The sequence below is a fragment of the Meleagris gallopavo genome, chromosome 1, assembly GCF_905368555.1.
Source record: "Meleagris gallopavo chromosome 1, MGAL_WU_HG_1.1, whole genome shotgun sequence".
Lineage (NCBI taxonomy): Eukaryota > Metazoa > Chordata > Aves > Galliformes > Phasianidae > Meleagris > Meleagris gallopavo.
The window spans coordinates 187,908,629-187,923,291 of record NC_139404.1 but is presented as its reverse complement, the minus strand read 5'-3'; the positions used below and the strand labels follow the sequence as shown (position 1 = coordinate 187,923,291).

General features: G+C 42.9%; 2 protein-coding genes across 16 annotated transcripts in view; one reads left to right on the top strand and one right to left on the bottom strand.

Annotated features, from left to right (window-relative positions):
- Positions 1 to 1,312: 1,312 nt before the first annotated feature.
- LOC100539698 (transmembrane protein 126A) lies at positions 1,313 to 8,717 on the bottom strand. 5 transcript variants are annotated; one of them, XM_085216454.1, is made up of 6 exons: positions 8,632 to 8,717; positions 8,257 to 8,329; positions 6,910 to 7,034; positions 3,583 to 3,776; positions 2,271 to 2,385; positions 1,313 to 1,716 (listed from the first exon to the last, which is right to left on the bottom strand). In XM_085216454.1, exons 3-6 carry the CDS (start codon positions 7,023 to 7,025, stop codon positions 1,518 to 1,520), a joined length of 624 nt encoding a protein of 207 aa, XP_085072580.1. In that variant the 5' UTR covers positions 7,026 to 7,034; positions 8,257 to 8,329; positions 8,632 to 8,717; the 3' UTR covers positions 1,313 to 1,517. The 5 variants fall into 5 exon arrangements, with proteins under 5 accessions (XP_085072580.1, XP_085072582.1, XP_085072579.1 ...); XM_085216456.1 differs by having other exon boundaries at positions 2,251 to 2,385; positions 8,591 to 8,690; XM_085216453.1 differs by having other exon boundaries at positions 8,591 to 8,687.
- A 29-nt stretch (positions 8,718 to 8,746) lies between these two features.
- DLG2 (discs large MAGUK scaffold protein 2) overlaps positions 8,747 to 14,663 on the top strand; it is a 1,005,161-nt gene continuing 999,244 nt past the window's right edge. For 8 of the 11 annotated variants that reach the window (XM_085216435.1, XM_085216430.1, XM_085216431.1 and 5 more), the window contains exons 1-2: positions 8,748 to 8,946; positions 9,449 to 10,514. In XM_085216435.1, the coding sequence (XP_085072561.1) occupies positions 10,496 to 10,514 (19 nt within the window). In that variant the 5' untranslated portion in view covers positions 8,748 to 8,946; positions 9,449 to 10,495. Of the gene's footprint in view, positions 8,947 to 9,448; positions 10,515 to 14,663 lie in introns of all 11 variants that reach the window. The other 3 variants (XM_085216429.1, XM_085216427.1, XM_085216433.1) reach the window with 2 other exon arrangements.

Below are 14,663 nucleotides of genomic sequence, written 5' to 3'. Positions count from 1 at the left end.
AAAGCACAGCATGCATTTTGATTAGTTGGAGAATAATTACCGCTTGAATTGATAGCAAAATAAAAACAGTGCATGGAATGGAAGGAGGTTTTGAACATCACCCATAGTGTGAGGGTCTGCTTTCACTGTCAGCCATGTAAACACTCAAGTAACCACCTCTGAACCATTCATTTTCTTAAAGACACTAGTGCAAAGTAATAGCTTAAAATATTATTGTTTTTTTTTCTTTGTCACAGGTAAGTGGTTCAGTGAGTTAAAGTCTGATGATACAACTCCTGGAAATACCATCGTTCACTGCCTAGTAAAATATTTGTGAGAATCACTAAAGTGGAGGATGATGAAGGTAAGGCTGGCCAAAACGTCCCCTTAGATGCAGGTCAGTGTGAGAACATAGGAATACTTCAGGCCAAGCAAAACTAAACCAACTTTGTGTAACAGCTGTTGCTGTAGTGTCATTTTGCTGCTTTGCCTGTACAAATAAGGTTATAGAGAAATAATAGCATGATTTTCCTGCTATAACAAGGAAACTAAAATAAACGTGAAACTAAAATACAATCTTCATCAGTGTCCAACTTTGAATTTTTAAGAAAGCCAATTAGGGGTCTCAATGCTGAATTCTTAAATATAAATTACTGTTTGCATCTCGGGGATAGTAGAATTTAAATAAAATGTATGTAGCTGCTGCTCAGTAACGATATAGGTTCTACAAAGAAGACCATGCAGCACACTGAGATGATTGCTTCTGTAGAAAATCCTATTGTCTTTACTCAAAAAGATGTTAACACTGGTCCCAGTACAGACTCTTGAAAAGCACTGCTTGCTGCTGGTCTCCAGCTGGACATCAAGCCTCTCGAACATAGAGCTGTCAGGGTGAATACAGGCCTGACTCACAAAGAAAGCACTCTGAACCACTAATTTCTAACTAGAGGATGCTGAGATACCGCAGCAGCAGCCCTTTGAGGCCTCTCAATATAGTTCATTGCTTCAGGAGAAGACCAATTTCAAGGCAAACTGGTTGGAAGACAGTTTGTTCCAGTTAGGCTTTTTTTGATCCCAGTGTAAATGCATGTGCTGGGAACACTCTGACATGAGTATCACTCCTGACTGCTCTGTGATCATGGTGTTCCCTGCAGTTTATAGCTGTACCCAGGTAACAGCCCAACAAAATGTGTGACAGAAATTCTACTTCAGTGAAGTTCAGGGAGGAAAGTACTCAGATTTTGAGGAATCTCAAGAATCACCACCCTACAGCCAAACCTTAAGCATGCAATAAAAAAATGACTTATTTTTCCCTATTTCCAAAGAAAAACACTTCTTTTTATAGAGATGTTATCAAGGTATATATTCTGTGTCAGGCATGATGAAGAACTTAACTTACATTCAAGTTCAGGGTTGAAAAGAATGTCAGCACACAGTCTTAACCTTGTTTTCTATTAGAAGAAGGACAGCAAGCACCAACTTCTTTGTTTATTACAGTTTCTTATCCATGGCAACTGGAAAGTTGTTCAACTTCAGGCTTATAACTCTTCAGGATCCCTGCTGGGCTTCATCTGCTCCAGTACTTTGACATATACTCCATGATGTTTACTGGCAAGAAAAACTCCAGTCAGAGCCTGTATAAGCACACCAAATCTCATCTTTCTAAAGACAGGCTGAGAAACTGAGAGCCAGAAGCGCAGTAAGTTCTCTTTCCCTGGCAAGGGAGACGAAGAGTACCTAAAAAAACATAAACAGGGGTAAGAACTTATTTTACTTTCCTCCGTCCAATTTAAGCATTGGTATTTAAAGTCAGTAAAAATACTTTGGGTAGATATTATTCTTTTCCTCCTCTCCTAAGTTCACCTGGTGGTACTGGAGTACTGAGTTCTCCCTCTGGTTAGATGCTGTAGAATCACACCTGCCAGGGAGTTTGGGTACTGAGCACTTCAGAAACATTTAGCTACCCAGCCAAACACCACTAAGAAATGTTCACTGCTTTGGGGGATGGGGAGCCTCAATTTAAAATGCCCACATGTATCATGCATAGCTTGCAAGATTACAAGCTAAACTCAAATGTTGTACAGTACTCCAGTTTTGTAGATCTTCTTCTCCTGTTTGGAGGGTTGGAAGCATACCTCTTATGAGCTCTTCCCTGTAATTCAATGACTGGTACAAATCACCTTTCATACAGTAAAAGCCTCCAGGAAGATACTGTGTGAAAATTCACACGATTTAAACTGAGAGCTGGAAATACAACCAAATTTAACTCACTGCAGATTGATAAGACATACTTGGCTGCAAGGCTTCCGTTCACAGGGATAGCCATGAAGATAGGGTAGAAAGCACCCACAACAGCACCTATTAATCCTCCTCTGACCACGGCACAGACTTGGCAGTCCAGCTCACCTGCAGGACAAGCAAAGCATTTCATTGTCAATATCCACATAGCTCTATCATATTGTAAGCTGCATGCTACACAGAAACAGGCACTTTGCAGAAATGACCAAGGTATTGCAGGATTTTAATTTTTTTCCCTTTTTTTAAAAAATCTCCTTTTGCAAAATAAAACAACTCTCGTTCCAGCTGTGATGAGTAAACAACAGTGGGCACTAAGCACCAACAGCATTGCTCTGGCATTCCCCCTGCTCAGGACAGAGGGAGAAAATATGATGGAAAGAATGCTCACAGACTGATATGACAGGGAGTTCATCCACCATGTACCATCACAGGCAGAACAGTCTCAACATAAGGGAGATTAACGTAGCAGTGAGCAGTAAGGTAACAAACTAGAGCGTTGAGAACCAAAAGCAAACTAAACATGTCCCACAGGCAGCAGCTCCTGCCTGGGGCTGCTCCTATAGGGGCTCTCTATGGGCTGTGCCTCCTTCAGGCTCTTCCATGGCTGCATGAGGAGATCTGCTCTGCATGGTGCCTGTGGGCTGCAGGGAACAGCCTGCTCCACCAGCAGCCACTCCCAGGCTGCAGGAAACAGCTTCTCCATGCCTGGAAAACCTCTACACTGACTTTTGGGGCTGCAGGGCTGCTTCTCTCCTATTTCTCACTCCTCTCTCCCAGCTGCTGTTGCACAGATTTCCCCTCCCTTCAATTCACTCTCCCAGAGGTGCACTCAGTGTTGCTCATGGCTCAACTCTGCCCAGCAGAGGGTCCCTGTGGGAGCTGCTCTGACACAGGGGCATTGCTGGGCTCTGCCACTCCTGCAGCCCTGTTACCAAAACCTTGCCACGTAAGCCCAATACACTAACCTGCAGAGAATTTATCACTCTAAAACCTTTTAATGAAATGGTACAGATAGTGAAAACCAAACTGCTTTGTTGGAGTTCAAATGTCAATTTCACATGAGTGTAAAGTACTAAAAATCAGGGAGGACTAACAGGAAAGAATTATGTACAAGTGAAAATACACATACCTCTCTCCCTCACTTGCAACTTGAACAGCTCACTGCTGCCCAACATACTGCATAATGTTTTTGAAACCCTGCTTTACCAATCAAGGTTTTCAAGATTTGCAGAGAGGAACAGCTCATCCAGTGTTCAGTATGCACAGGAAGCAAAGGCTTTTTGATAACAACAAATTATGTTTTACCTGAAAATAGAGGGTCATGCAGGAAAGCATCATAAACTGCCACTGTTGAAATAAATGGAATAACAGCCATTGGCAAAGCAGATATTATGGCAGCCTTTCTGATATTTAGGATCTTCCTGAAGAAATTATTTGCTGTTAAGCCACATAAGCTTGCATTTCCTGCAAGGAAGTATGATCCATGATTACAAAGGTTCCTGTAAGAAAATAATAAAAGAAGTCTCTTTAGACAATGAGGAACATAAAAATTGCTTTGTTTATTCAGTGCTACAGTTCATTTCTGAGTAGTCTACAATAAGAAGTGCAACATACTGTTTTTACAGAACTGGAGCTACTATTTTCCCCATCATAACAGAGGGACTGCATTCTGCTATCATGTTTTTAACATACAGCTCAGAGCAGTTACTGATGGTGAAATGTATAATGTGGTGAGAGACAGTCTTCATTTAATAGCTTGACAAACACTCCCTGCTGCATTCATCACAGCAGGTAGTGGAAGGGAGGAATGGAAACGTGCCAGTTTCACAGTCTGTGATTCATCTGACTTGCAGAGGGAAGTTGTGCATTCCTTATCATTATGCCTGTTACTGTCAGTTGATCAATGAAAATAATGCTTTGTTTGGGTTTCCACAAACCTAAACATTCCAAGAATAATAATCATTGCTAGGCAAATCAATTAATGGACAGGCACCTCAGTTCTGAGGCTGTGCCAATAATGTTATGTTAAAAGTGTATTTTTAAGTGTTTCATAAATTGTATTTACCGCTGAAAGCCTCAAAGATAATCAAATGCTTCACCAATCACAAAACACATGCTAGGGCAAATGTCATACCTATTTGCAGAGTTATCAAATGTAACAATAACTAAAGATTTACCAGCTAATTTAAGTTATGTTAAAAATGCACCTACTTAAAACTCTTCCACATTAAAATGGTCCAGAAGAGGACCACTAAGATGATGAGAGGGCTGTGAAGAAAGATTGAGGGAGCTGAGCTTGTTTAGTTTGGAGAAGAGAAGGCTCCGGGGAGACCTCATTGTGGCCTTCCAATACTTGAAGGAGTGTATATTATATATATAAAACAGGAAGGGGAACGGCTGTTTACAAGGGTGGATAGTGATAGGACAAGGGGGAATGTTTTAAACTAAGATAAGGGAGGTTTCGGTTAGATATTAGGAGGAAGTTTTTCACTCAGAGGTGGTGACACACTGGAACAGTTTGCCCAAGGAGGTTGTGGATGCCCCATCCCTGGAGGCATTCAAGGCCAGGCTGGATGTGGCTCTGGGCAGCCTGGTCTGGTGGTTGGCGGCCCTGCACATAGCAGGGGGTTGAAACTGAATGATCATTGTGGTCCTTTTCAACCCAGGCCATTCTATGATTCTATGACTAATGCTCAGAGTAACACTGAGCACTCATAAACCATATAAAACATTAGTAGATTTAAGTGCTGATTCTGGAAAGCTTTAACAACAAAAGCATCTGACAATCAATGACACTTGATTGTCTTATTTCCATTTTGAATAAGACAGTACTTTCATTCCTTGTACGTATCAGATTTTCAAACATGGACATATGCTACTCACAATTCAGTTATGATGTTAATGCAGCACAGGAATCTACCTGGTCAAATATTGCTCCTGCTCTTATTTAGGAGTCACAATGCATTTGTTTGTTTGCTTTAAGAAATGGACATATTTGCTTTTTAGATCACCATTCTCACAGTTCTGAATATCATTTAAGGACCATCTCCAGAGCACAGGTTCTGAAAACCAGCCATATTATTGCTCCATTTACAACCACAGATAGTGAAATGCACGTGTGCATATGCATACATACAGAACACTGAGATTAAAATTTATCAGTGTATTTGAGAATCCAATTAGAGCACAACAGCATACACAGGAGGAGCAGAATCTCATCAGTCTTACTGATGTACAGAATAGCTGCCCAGCACAAAAGGAAAGAAAGGGAGGACTGAAGAGTTGTTTCTGTACGCTTTAATATCAGCTCTCTGTTGTTAAAAACACAATCTTTGGTGAACATGAACTATCAGTTTGACTGCAGCACACTTCCAGCTGTCAGTGATCCACCCAGTAGGGCATGCAAACTTCAAGGCCTGCTAAGGCAGCTTCAAATGAGGATTGAGGCCCCCACAACAGAACTGCGTCAGGAAAGGGTCAGGCTGGGTTTTAGGATAAGGCCCTACACCAGAGGACACTGGGCATGGAACAGGCTGCCCAGGGCAGTGGGCACAGCCCTGAGCTGTTGGAGCTCAAGGAGCATTTAGACAATGTGCTCAGGCATGGGGTTTGGGTTTTGAGTGGTCCTGTGTGGAATCAGGGCTTGGACTCAATGTGCCCCCTGTAACTTGAGATATCCTGCAATTGTTATGACAGCTATTTCTTTCCAAGGCCCAGCAATCTCTTGGTACTGCAGTTTCTATCAAGAGTTACTTGCCTTCCACTTAGTTCCCAGTTCAGGGGAAGGAGATGTGTTTTAAGTTGTGTACAAGCACAGCAAATCCTACACAGAGTTACAACACTGTAATATGAGGGATAAAGCTTTGGTGTTAGCTTCTCTCACCTGGGTGAGGAGACCCTATGTTACTAGCTGTAGTTTGCTTAGCCAGCAATTTAGTCCTATTAGTTTAATAATAATTAAAAAAGCTTTTGTTACTTTGAATTATTCAGACAAGATATATGCAAGATATCTGTGTCAACCAGCTCAGGTCCAGTCTGACTTTGCAGTGAAATACATTATAAAACACCGGTGTCTGTGAAGCACAGAGGCTATTTAGCTATTTTTGTGCTGCACAGTGCCCCTGCTGATGAACCTGGCATATGGCTCTGGTCGATTTGTAAGCACCACCTGGCTTCCTCAGCCTCACCTTCCTGAAACAGAGAGCAGCACAGAATGAAGTGCAGAAAGCAGCAGTGTGATGCTCGCTCCATTCTGGCCCTAGGCCAGCCCTGCTTAATGCATGACAACTCCAGCAGAACCACATGGGTATCTGCCTTATGCTCTCCAGCATTTCAGTTTCCTAGAAAATGCATGACTGCATGAAGGCTCAGAGCCAGTCGGGGCTAATCAGCCATCTCAGAACCTTAAGCACTGGGAAGCGCATGCCAGAAACCAACTTAGCAGGACCACTGACACATAACCATATTTGAGGAATACAAAACAAGTTTTCACTTCTGGATAATAAGAAGCTTCTCTGCAATTCAGTATTTTTGTAACTGAGGAAGGTTTGCAATACAAAGAAAGTGGAGAGAGAACAGTCTCCAAAAGACTTTAAATGTTTGATACAGTTCATTCATTTCAGCAGCACTTACTGATCTGATTTAGGAAGCTCATTCAACAACTTGTGTATGGTTTCCACCCGCTTCACTCTTTCCAAATATAGTCTTCGCTGTGGAGAATCTAGTTCAAGAAATTCTCTTCCTGTCATTTTGAAGTCCTGAATCATAAGGAACAAAAGAATGTAATCAAAGTTACACACCCCCAGTATGCACCAAACGAACACTTGCATTCCTTTGCAATACGCAATCAGAAATGCATTTCCTATTTTTTGTGGCAGCTATCAGATGTAAAACGTGCAATCCAGCTCCAGAAGTCTATGATATTTTTGACTGCATGAACCCTACTGAGCTGCTTTCTTTAGCAGGGGGTGTCGCAGATGGGGTTTGACAACCGTTTTGAGCCAGCTTAAGTGCTCACTCTGATCACTCCCAGACACCAGCTCCACAGCATCTCCAGCCCTGGGGGCCAGGCAACAGCTTGCTGAACTCACACAGTTAGAAACCACCTGGAGGCAACGAGGGATGATAGGGAATGGCCTTAAGTTGCACCAGGGGAGGTTCAGTTCAGATATTAGAAGTTTCTTCTCAAAAAAGAGTGGTGAGGCATTGGAAAAGACTGGTCAGGGAGGGGGTGGAGTCACCACCCCTGGAGGTGTTCAGGAAACAAGGAGATGTGGCACTGAGGGATGTAGTTACTGGGCATGGTGGGGGACGGGTTGGTTATATATATATAACCATATTGTGTAAAGATTTACAGTAATCATAATGATATCTACTGTCTGCTTTTACATGCCACCACTAATGTTTTTTTTTTTTTTTTTTATTGGTGCTCCTAGCCACAGACACCACATATCAAGTTATCAAGTTTTGTTAGGCACAGTACGTAGTGATTTAAAAGCTTTTTTAAGGTATTTTTCTGCAATGGATGGAGAATTACCCAAACATAAGTTGTCCAATTGTAAGTGGCTTAAGTTTATTTTCTGATTTGAAAGCTATTTCCTAAAGTCCAACTACACGACTGTATCTTATAAATACCTAAAGTACAGGAGTCAAGGGACAGGGCCAGGCTCTTTTCAGTGGTGCCCAGCAACAGGACAAAGAGCAATGGGCACAAACTGGAACACAGGAAGTTCCATATGAAGGTGAGGAAGAACCCTGTTACTGCGAGGGTGACAGAGTACTGGAACAGGCTGCCCAGAGAAGCTGTGGAGAGATTCAAGGCCTATCTGGATGTCTTCCTGTGCAACCCACTGCAGGGCACCTCCTTTAGCAGCGGGTTGGACTCGATGACCTCCAAAGGTCCCTCCCAACCCCTTCTGTGATTCATCTCAGACTGGGATACAGAAACAGGGAACGCAGTAACAGAAGAACAGCGCTCACCTGGGGTCAGCAGGACCAGCACAAGGTTTGAAGTCTTTTCTTTCTGCGGAGTTTGGGTTGAGGACAACCAGACCTGTTTGTGTGGAAAACGGCACACGTGAGAGGAAACACTGCGTTACCGACCAGTCGGTGTCCTCAAGCAGAGCTGCACTGCCGGCTTCCCTCCATGGGCTCCCAACAGCCCACCCCCCCACTGCCTTCCCCTCTCCACATCTTGGGTGTCCTCAAACCCCAAGGGCTTGACACTCAACTGCAGGATCTCCAAAGTCCCACCAAAGCCGCCGAGCTCCTTCTTCACGACCACACGTTGCCCCAGCCCGCCCTCCCGACTCACCGCGCCGCCAGGCCCCGTCCTCACACCGCAGCCCCTCCCACCTCCACTATGCCCCCCCTATGGGCGCTGCCATCTTGCCCGTGATCACGTGAGCGGCGGCTTCAAGAGGCCGTCTCTGATTGGGCGTCTCCCGGGCGGCGTAAGACGGCGGCATCCGGTTGGCTGCTTCGTGTGGCGGGCGGGGGGTCAGCGGCCGGCCCGGCGCGCGTTGCTAGGGGCGGCGGATGGCGGCGGCGGCGGCGGCGGTTCCTCCATGGAGACGGGGCTGAACGGGACCCGGCAGCCGGCGGCCCAGACGCGGGGACTCCCCCTAGCGGAGCGCGGAGCCTTCCATGGGGGGAGGTCCAGTTCTCGGGGTAACCCGCTGACCCCCTACCCTCACCCGGTCCCGTGGCCTCAGGCCCCTCGCCCTCTTCCCGACCCCTCCTCAGCCCCCGCCCGCTCCCCTTCGCCTTCGTCCTCCGCTTCGTGCTGCGCTGCCCGTCCGACCCCGCCTGCATCCTTCCTCCATCCCCTCAGCCCTGTCCCCATGCGATCTGAGGGAAATTGTCTTCTCCCCTATCCATCCTAGCCCTCTCCGCTCCAAAAAGCACCAGGCAGCCCCTTTTAGAGCTGGAGAAGCAAAGGGTTGGGAAGGCGGGACAGGCAGATCTCTGGTGATGTTCACCCTCCTTCACACGTTCAGTTTCCATCTCCTAAAGAAGATGATGCAAAGCCAAAGCCCTGTGCGTGCATCCCGGCTGCCTGTGTGGGAAAGGAGAGCTCTGAGAGCCTGCCCACCTTTTTCATAGCTTTTTTCTAAGGAGGTAGATGAGGAAAATCTATCCCTGTTCTGTGTCTCTCTTTTTGTTTTTCCAGAAAAAGGGGGAAAGAGAAAGAGACAGAGAGAGACTCACGTCATGCCAACCAGCTGCGCTTCTGAGTGGGAAACTCTGGACTGATCTAATGGCTGGCTCTTTCTTTCAGTGATCCTTCATTATCTCTGAAAATGAACCTTTTGTGAAGCTCTTCTCCTCATTCTCATTATCCCTCTTTGACGGGGCGGCTGCTGTGTGAAGGAAGAAATGGCACGAAGTAAATGACTCCGGTACAAAGTGATCTGCTTTGCCAAAGTGCCCAGTGAGCAGCACTGTCACTTTAATAATTCCAGGGCGAGGGATTGCTTTCCTCCTTTTCAATCCTCTCTTTTAATACATGGGAGGATCAGAGGGACGTTAAAGACCGTAAGGCTGGGTAGCTTGCAGATAATAAAAATGAAAGTGACTGGCCGGTGATTTCTATTGGGTAAGAGGGTGATATTGGAAGGCTGTTGTCTGGTGAGGAAAAAGGGACCTTTTCAGTCTGCTGTGTGATCGATACATAGCTAGCAAAATCCGTTCAAGAAGTGAAAGAAGTTTAAAGAGTCACTTTGGATTGCTTTTTGTCTTGCTCCTTATTTGGATTATTTGGGAGTTTTTGTCCTGCAAATAACGTGTTCTTGAACATGTACAGGTGGAGCATTAAGACAGCTGCCTAGAGATGGACTGTGCCTTAATTGTATTACTTAAAATCTTTTAATTTTCAAACTTTGCTGCCGGAAGAGGAGTTACAATAGGGTTTTTGTATTGTCAAGGAGCATTTTCTCTTGTATTTTTATAGAATCAAATATATTTTAAAGAAATTGAATGCGTCTCTTAAACATCTGAAAAGCTTTTTTTCCCCCTTTTTTTCTTATTTGTGGGAAACATTGGAAATCCAATACAAGAAAAAACAGCAAGTATTGCTAGAAATGAAGACTGAAGCTGCATTTCCTAACTGAACTGTAAAAGTGTTTTGCACTAGATAGCCAGTTCCTGATCTCGCAGTGCTCCATCGTTAATACCTGTAAATAAGTGCTTGCAACCAGATTCAGAAGTAGGAAGAAGAATGCCAGTCAAGAAGAAAGGTGGGCTATGAAGCTTCCTATCTCATTTTGCATCTCCATTGTGTTAGATTGTTGATTCCTGCTACTTACAGTTTGAAATTAAAAGAGCTTTGCTGGGGGATTGAAATCGTTTTTCTTCTGCGCTGAAAATGGGAGGAAAATCTGTGCGCTTTACAGTAGGAATGTTTAAATGTCAAAGTTTTAAGTGTGTCCTGTCAAATTTGGCCTTAAGTTTTTATTTTGTAAATATCAGCCCTCAGAGATCTTGAACAGGCACCAAGCTTGGTGTTTGTTGTTGTGAGAAGCCTCTCTTACAAACACTGACGACTTTTCACATCATGGCTTTAGTCTGTTCTCTATTCTTTACGTGTTCGGCGGGTTAAAGATCAGCCATCAGCAGGGTAAGCAAATAACTAAACAAAATTTCAGTGCTATTTTTAAATAAAAGTTCCAAAGTTGTGTTTTGAAGAAGATTTGAATGTGGTTTTTTTTTTTTTTTTTAAATTAATTTTGGTTTGCATTTCTTAATCCATTATAAAAGTAATATGTCTATGATTGTAGTATGTTGCAAAGTCTGTGATCAGAGCAAGTATAAAGCAGCTTTGGAAAATGTGCTTTTCAGTGTTCAGACAAGAACTGGGGCAAATTCATACTCTGAAAGCACTTGTAGACCTTGGGTTGTGTTTGGTTCCCTGCAAACGTGGTACCTGTTTAAAGTTTGAGAAGGTGCCAGTAGGATAAATGACAAGTGAGCCTTTCCTATGCAGCTCAGCTCTCCAGCTGTCCTTGGAGTTGATACATCCCTGGGTTTAACTCAAAACCGTGGGGAAAGGAACAAAATGTGAACGTTTGATAACAGGAAAAGGGATGTAGTTAATGTGATTTCTCATTATTTTCCCTCTAGATAATACACCCTCAGTGTCAGTTATGAGTTAACATTTACTGTATAAATAGTAATAAAAGCACATGATTTCTGGCAGTGTTTTCAAACTAATAACAATGAATGAGATGTTGTGATTCTGTTTTAATAGAATGAATGAATAATAGAATGAATTTAATAGAATGTGCAGAAACAAATTTTCAAACCTGAATGGAATCATCATCATTCATGGAATTACTTAGAATTGTATGTAGTAATGATGGGAATGTATGTGGAGGAATATCATTCTTAATTCATACTGCTGTGCTGCAGACACATTACCCTAGTGTACTGTGAGGGTTGCCTGCTATACATGTTCACAGATGGAGAAGTATGACTGCTTTCTTGGTTATTATGTTAACTTTGAAACAGATGATTGACACTGAGGATATCTCTGTGCCTGATGTTTTGCTGCAGTTCAGTTTCAGAATAGTTGATGCAGGATTTTGAGGGGTGAAATCATAGGGGCTCCTTTATGCAGGAGATTAGATTGGTAATGTAATCTGGCCTTAAAAATCTGTGCATTTCTTGTTTGTTTCTAGACAGTCTGTTTCAGTCTGAATGGACATCAAGGATTTAATTTCCCCTTCTGTCATAGAATCACAGGATGGCTTGTGTTGGAAGGGACCTCAAAGACCATCTGGTTCCAACCCCCTGCCCAGTGAGAATACATGCTTTGACAGCTTTTAAATACAATCTCAAGAGACAGAAATGGCCTCTGAAAAACTTTGTATTATTATATAGAATCACAGAATCACAGAATGGCCTGGGTTGAAAAGGACCACAATGATCATTCAGTTTCAACCCCCTGCTATGTGCAGGGTCGCCAACCACCAGACCAGGCTGCCCAGAGCCACTTCCAGCCTGGCCTTGAATGCCTCCAGGGATGGGGCATCCACAGCCTCCTTGGGCAACCTGTTCCAGTGTGTCACCACCTCTGGGTGAAAAACTTCCTCCTAATATCTAACCTAAACCTTCCCTGTCTCAGTTTAAAACCATTCCCCCATTGTCCTATCACTATCAGCATACTGAAGTTGCCAGTGTGAATGTATTTGAGTATTACAAATGTATTTAAGCATGCAGGATTACAAATGCTAGTGAATCAGCAGCTTTACTGTTAGCTTGTGCGACATAATTTATGGCATTTTTGGCAAAAAATTAAGCCTAGGTCCATGCAATAGACTTCCTAAATGAAATTAAAAGCTGTCTGACAACTTGAAACCCACTATCATTTGGGAAAAAAAAAAAACAAAAAAAAAACAACAAAAACCAAACCACAAACCCAACTATCTGCTTTTGTTACAAGTAATCCATATTATTCCTATGACCAAAGGAGACTGAGTTGTGTTTTCTTGGTCTCTTCTGTTCCTATTTGTTTCCTTTATGCTTTTGCCAGTTGCTTTATGCTTTTGCCAGTCCAACTTGTTTCCACCTTCTGCTGATGATTTATTTTCCCTTTCTGGTCATAAGTATTTGGGAGTTCACATCTTCTGTCTCTTTCTCCCATGCCATCTGTAGACATCCCAGTGGGACACTTGCTTCTAGGCTGTGTAAAATCATGCATTGCAATAGCAGCAGTAGAATGGGACCATCCCTCTACATTTCAGAACTGTGATGCTATTTTGAATTTCATCAAAATATTCTCCTAAAATTGGTAGCCCCGGCCTGTTTAGGCAGGAAAAATAGTTTAATTGTAACAAAATTTATAATTTAGAGGAACTTTGATTTCTTATGTATGTGGAGAAAAGGGCTTGTTGCTGGTTCTGATCGTGTTTATGTCAATTTGTGATTGCCCTTGTCTGATGAGCTGGAGTGACATGATTTTCTCTTCTCAGCTTACTCTAGAGGGAAACAGGGCTTTCACAGATAAACTAGTGTATGTTTAAATACAACTGTTCATTAAATTCTTAAGGAACTTCATGAAGAAAGCTTCGCTTCAAAATGAAGTTGTACTAACATCCAGAAGAATCTCATTAAGCCAGGATAGCTTCTCAAATAGTTTTTACATTTCTCCTCCTCCCCTCTCCCAGAGTTACTTAGCCCTTTTGATTTTTGTTAACCCTAAGGCAATGTATTTAGACTTGCAAGAGCATGAGTGTTGGTTTCATGCACAAAATACTGAATTATCATAAAATGTGACTGCAACTCGTTCACATCTTTCACAGTGACAGAAAGAGCAAAGTGGATCCATGCTCCTCTATGAAGGAGAGACCAGATTCCAGTCTTGAATCCTGCTTGAAATTGACACGGATGTGGCAGAGACCCCCCACATAGATTCATTAAGGTTGGAAAACACTTTTAAGATCACCTAGTCCAACCATCAACCCATCCCCAACATGGCCACAATCCATGCCCCTCAGTGCTATCAGAAAATAATTTTTTTCCTAACATCCAAGCTGAACTTCCCCTGGCTCAACTTAAGGCCATTACCTCTCTTCCTATCGCTGTTACCTGGGAGAAGAGGCCAACCCCCACCTCACCACCACCTCCTGGCAGACATTTAAGGTCTCCCCTGAGCCTCCTCTTCTCCGAACTAAACCTCTAGATGCTTGGCTGCACATAGAAAGGCATTCTGGTTCTTTTTGGCCTATAATAATTTATATTTCATCATATTTGTATAAGGAAATGCTTTCAAGGACATATTAAGGCAACCAACAGGAAGAATTAAAAAGCATTGATCTGATTCTCAGTGGACTACAGCTGCCATTTAGAAGAATCTGATAGATGTGCTTTAGGAAATGCTGATTATACAGTGATAATGCTAATTTTATGTGTCTGGTCTGTTGAAAGGAAGAGGTCTAAAAACAACTGAGCAGGAATTCTTAAAGCAAAATATATTATGGGCCAGGAAATTTAGCTTCTGTTAATGTACTAAAGTTCTTTGTGCACTATGTTTCTTTTTAAATAACAAAATTTTAATGTAGAATTGTAACTTTAGGTGCACAGAAGTGTTAATGGACACAGTTGCAGTCTCCTTACAGCCTACTAAGCAGGAAATCCAGTAGGTATTGAAGTAGGGGATTTTTGTTTCCCTTTTCCTTCTAGTAAGCATTACAGGCTGTTTGTCATTTCAGCTGCTGAATAAATTTCTCAAATAAGTACATGGCTAAAAAGCCACATTTTTCCTCTTAGTTATTACAGTGAATTGATGGGAAGCAGTACAAAGAAGGCTAACTTTACAGGCTGGGGAAAGAACAGTTTTCCAAGAGTGGGACATGTAGCAGAAAATTGCTCTCTAAGGTTTGTAGAGG

Coding starts and splice junctions, on each gene's coding strand:
- LOC100539698 (XM_085216454.1), bottom strand. CDS start 7,025: ATGACAGGAAGAGAATTTCTTGAACTAGATTCTCCACAGCGAAGACTA. Junction 3,777..6,909: donor GAGCTTCCTAAATCAGATCA/GTAAGTGCTGCT, acceptor ATTTTCTTACAG/GAACCTTTGTAATCATGGAT. Junction 2,386..3,582: donor GCATGACCCTCTATTTTCAG/GTAAAACATAAT, acceptor CTTGTCCTGCAG/GTGAGCTGGACTGCCAAGTC.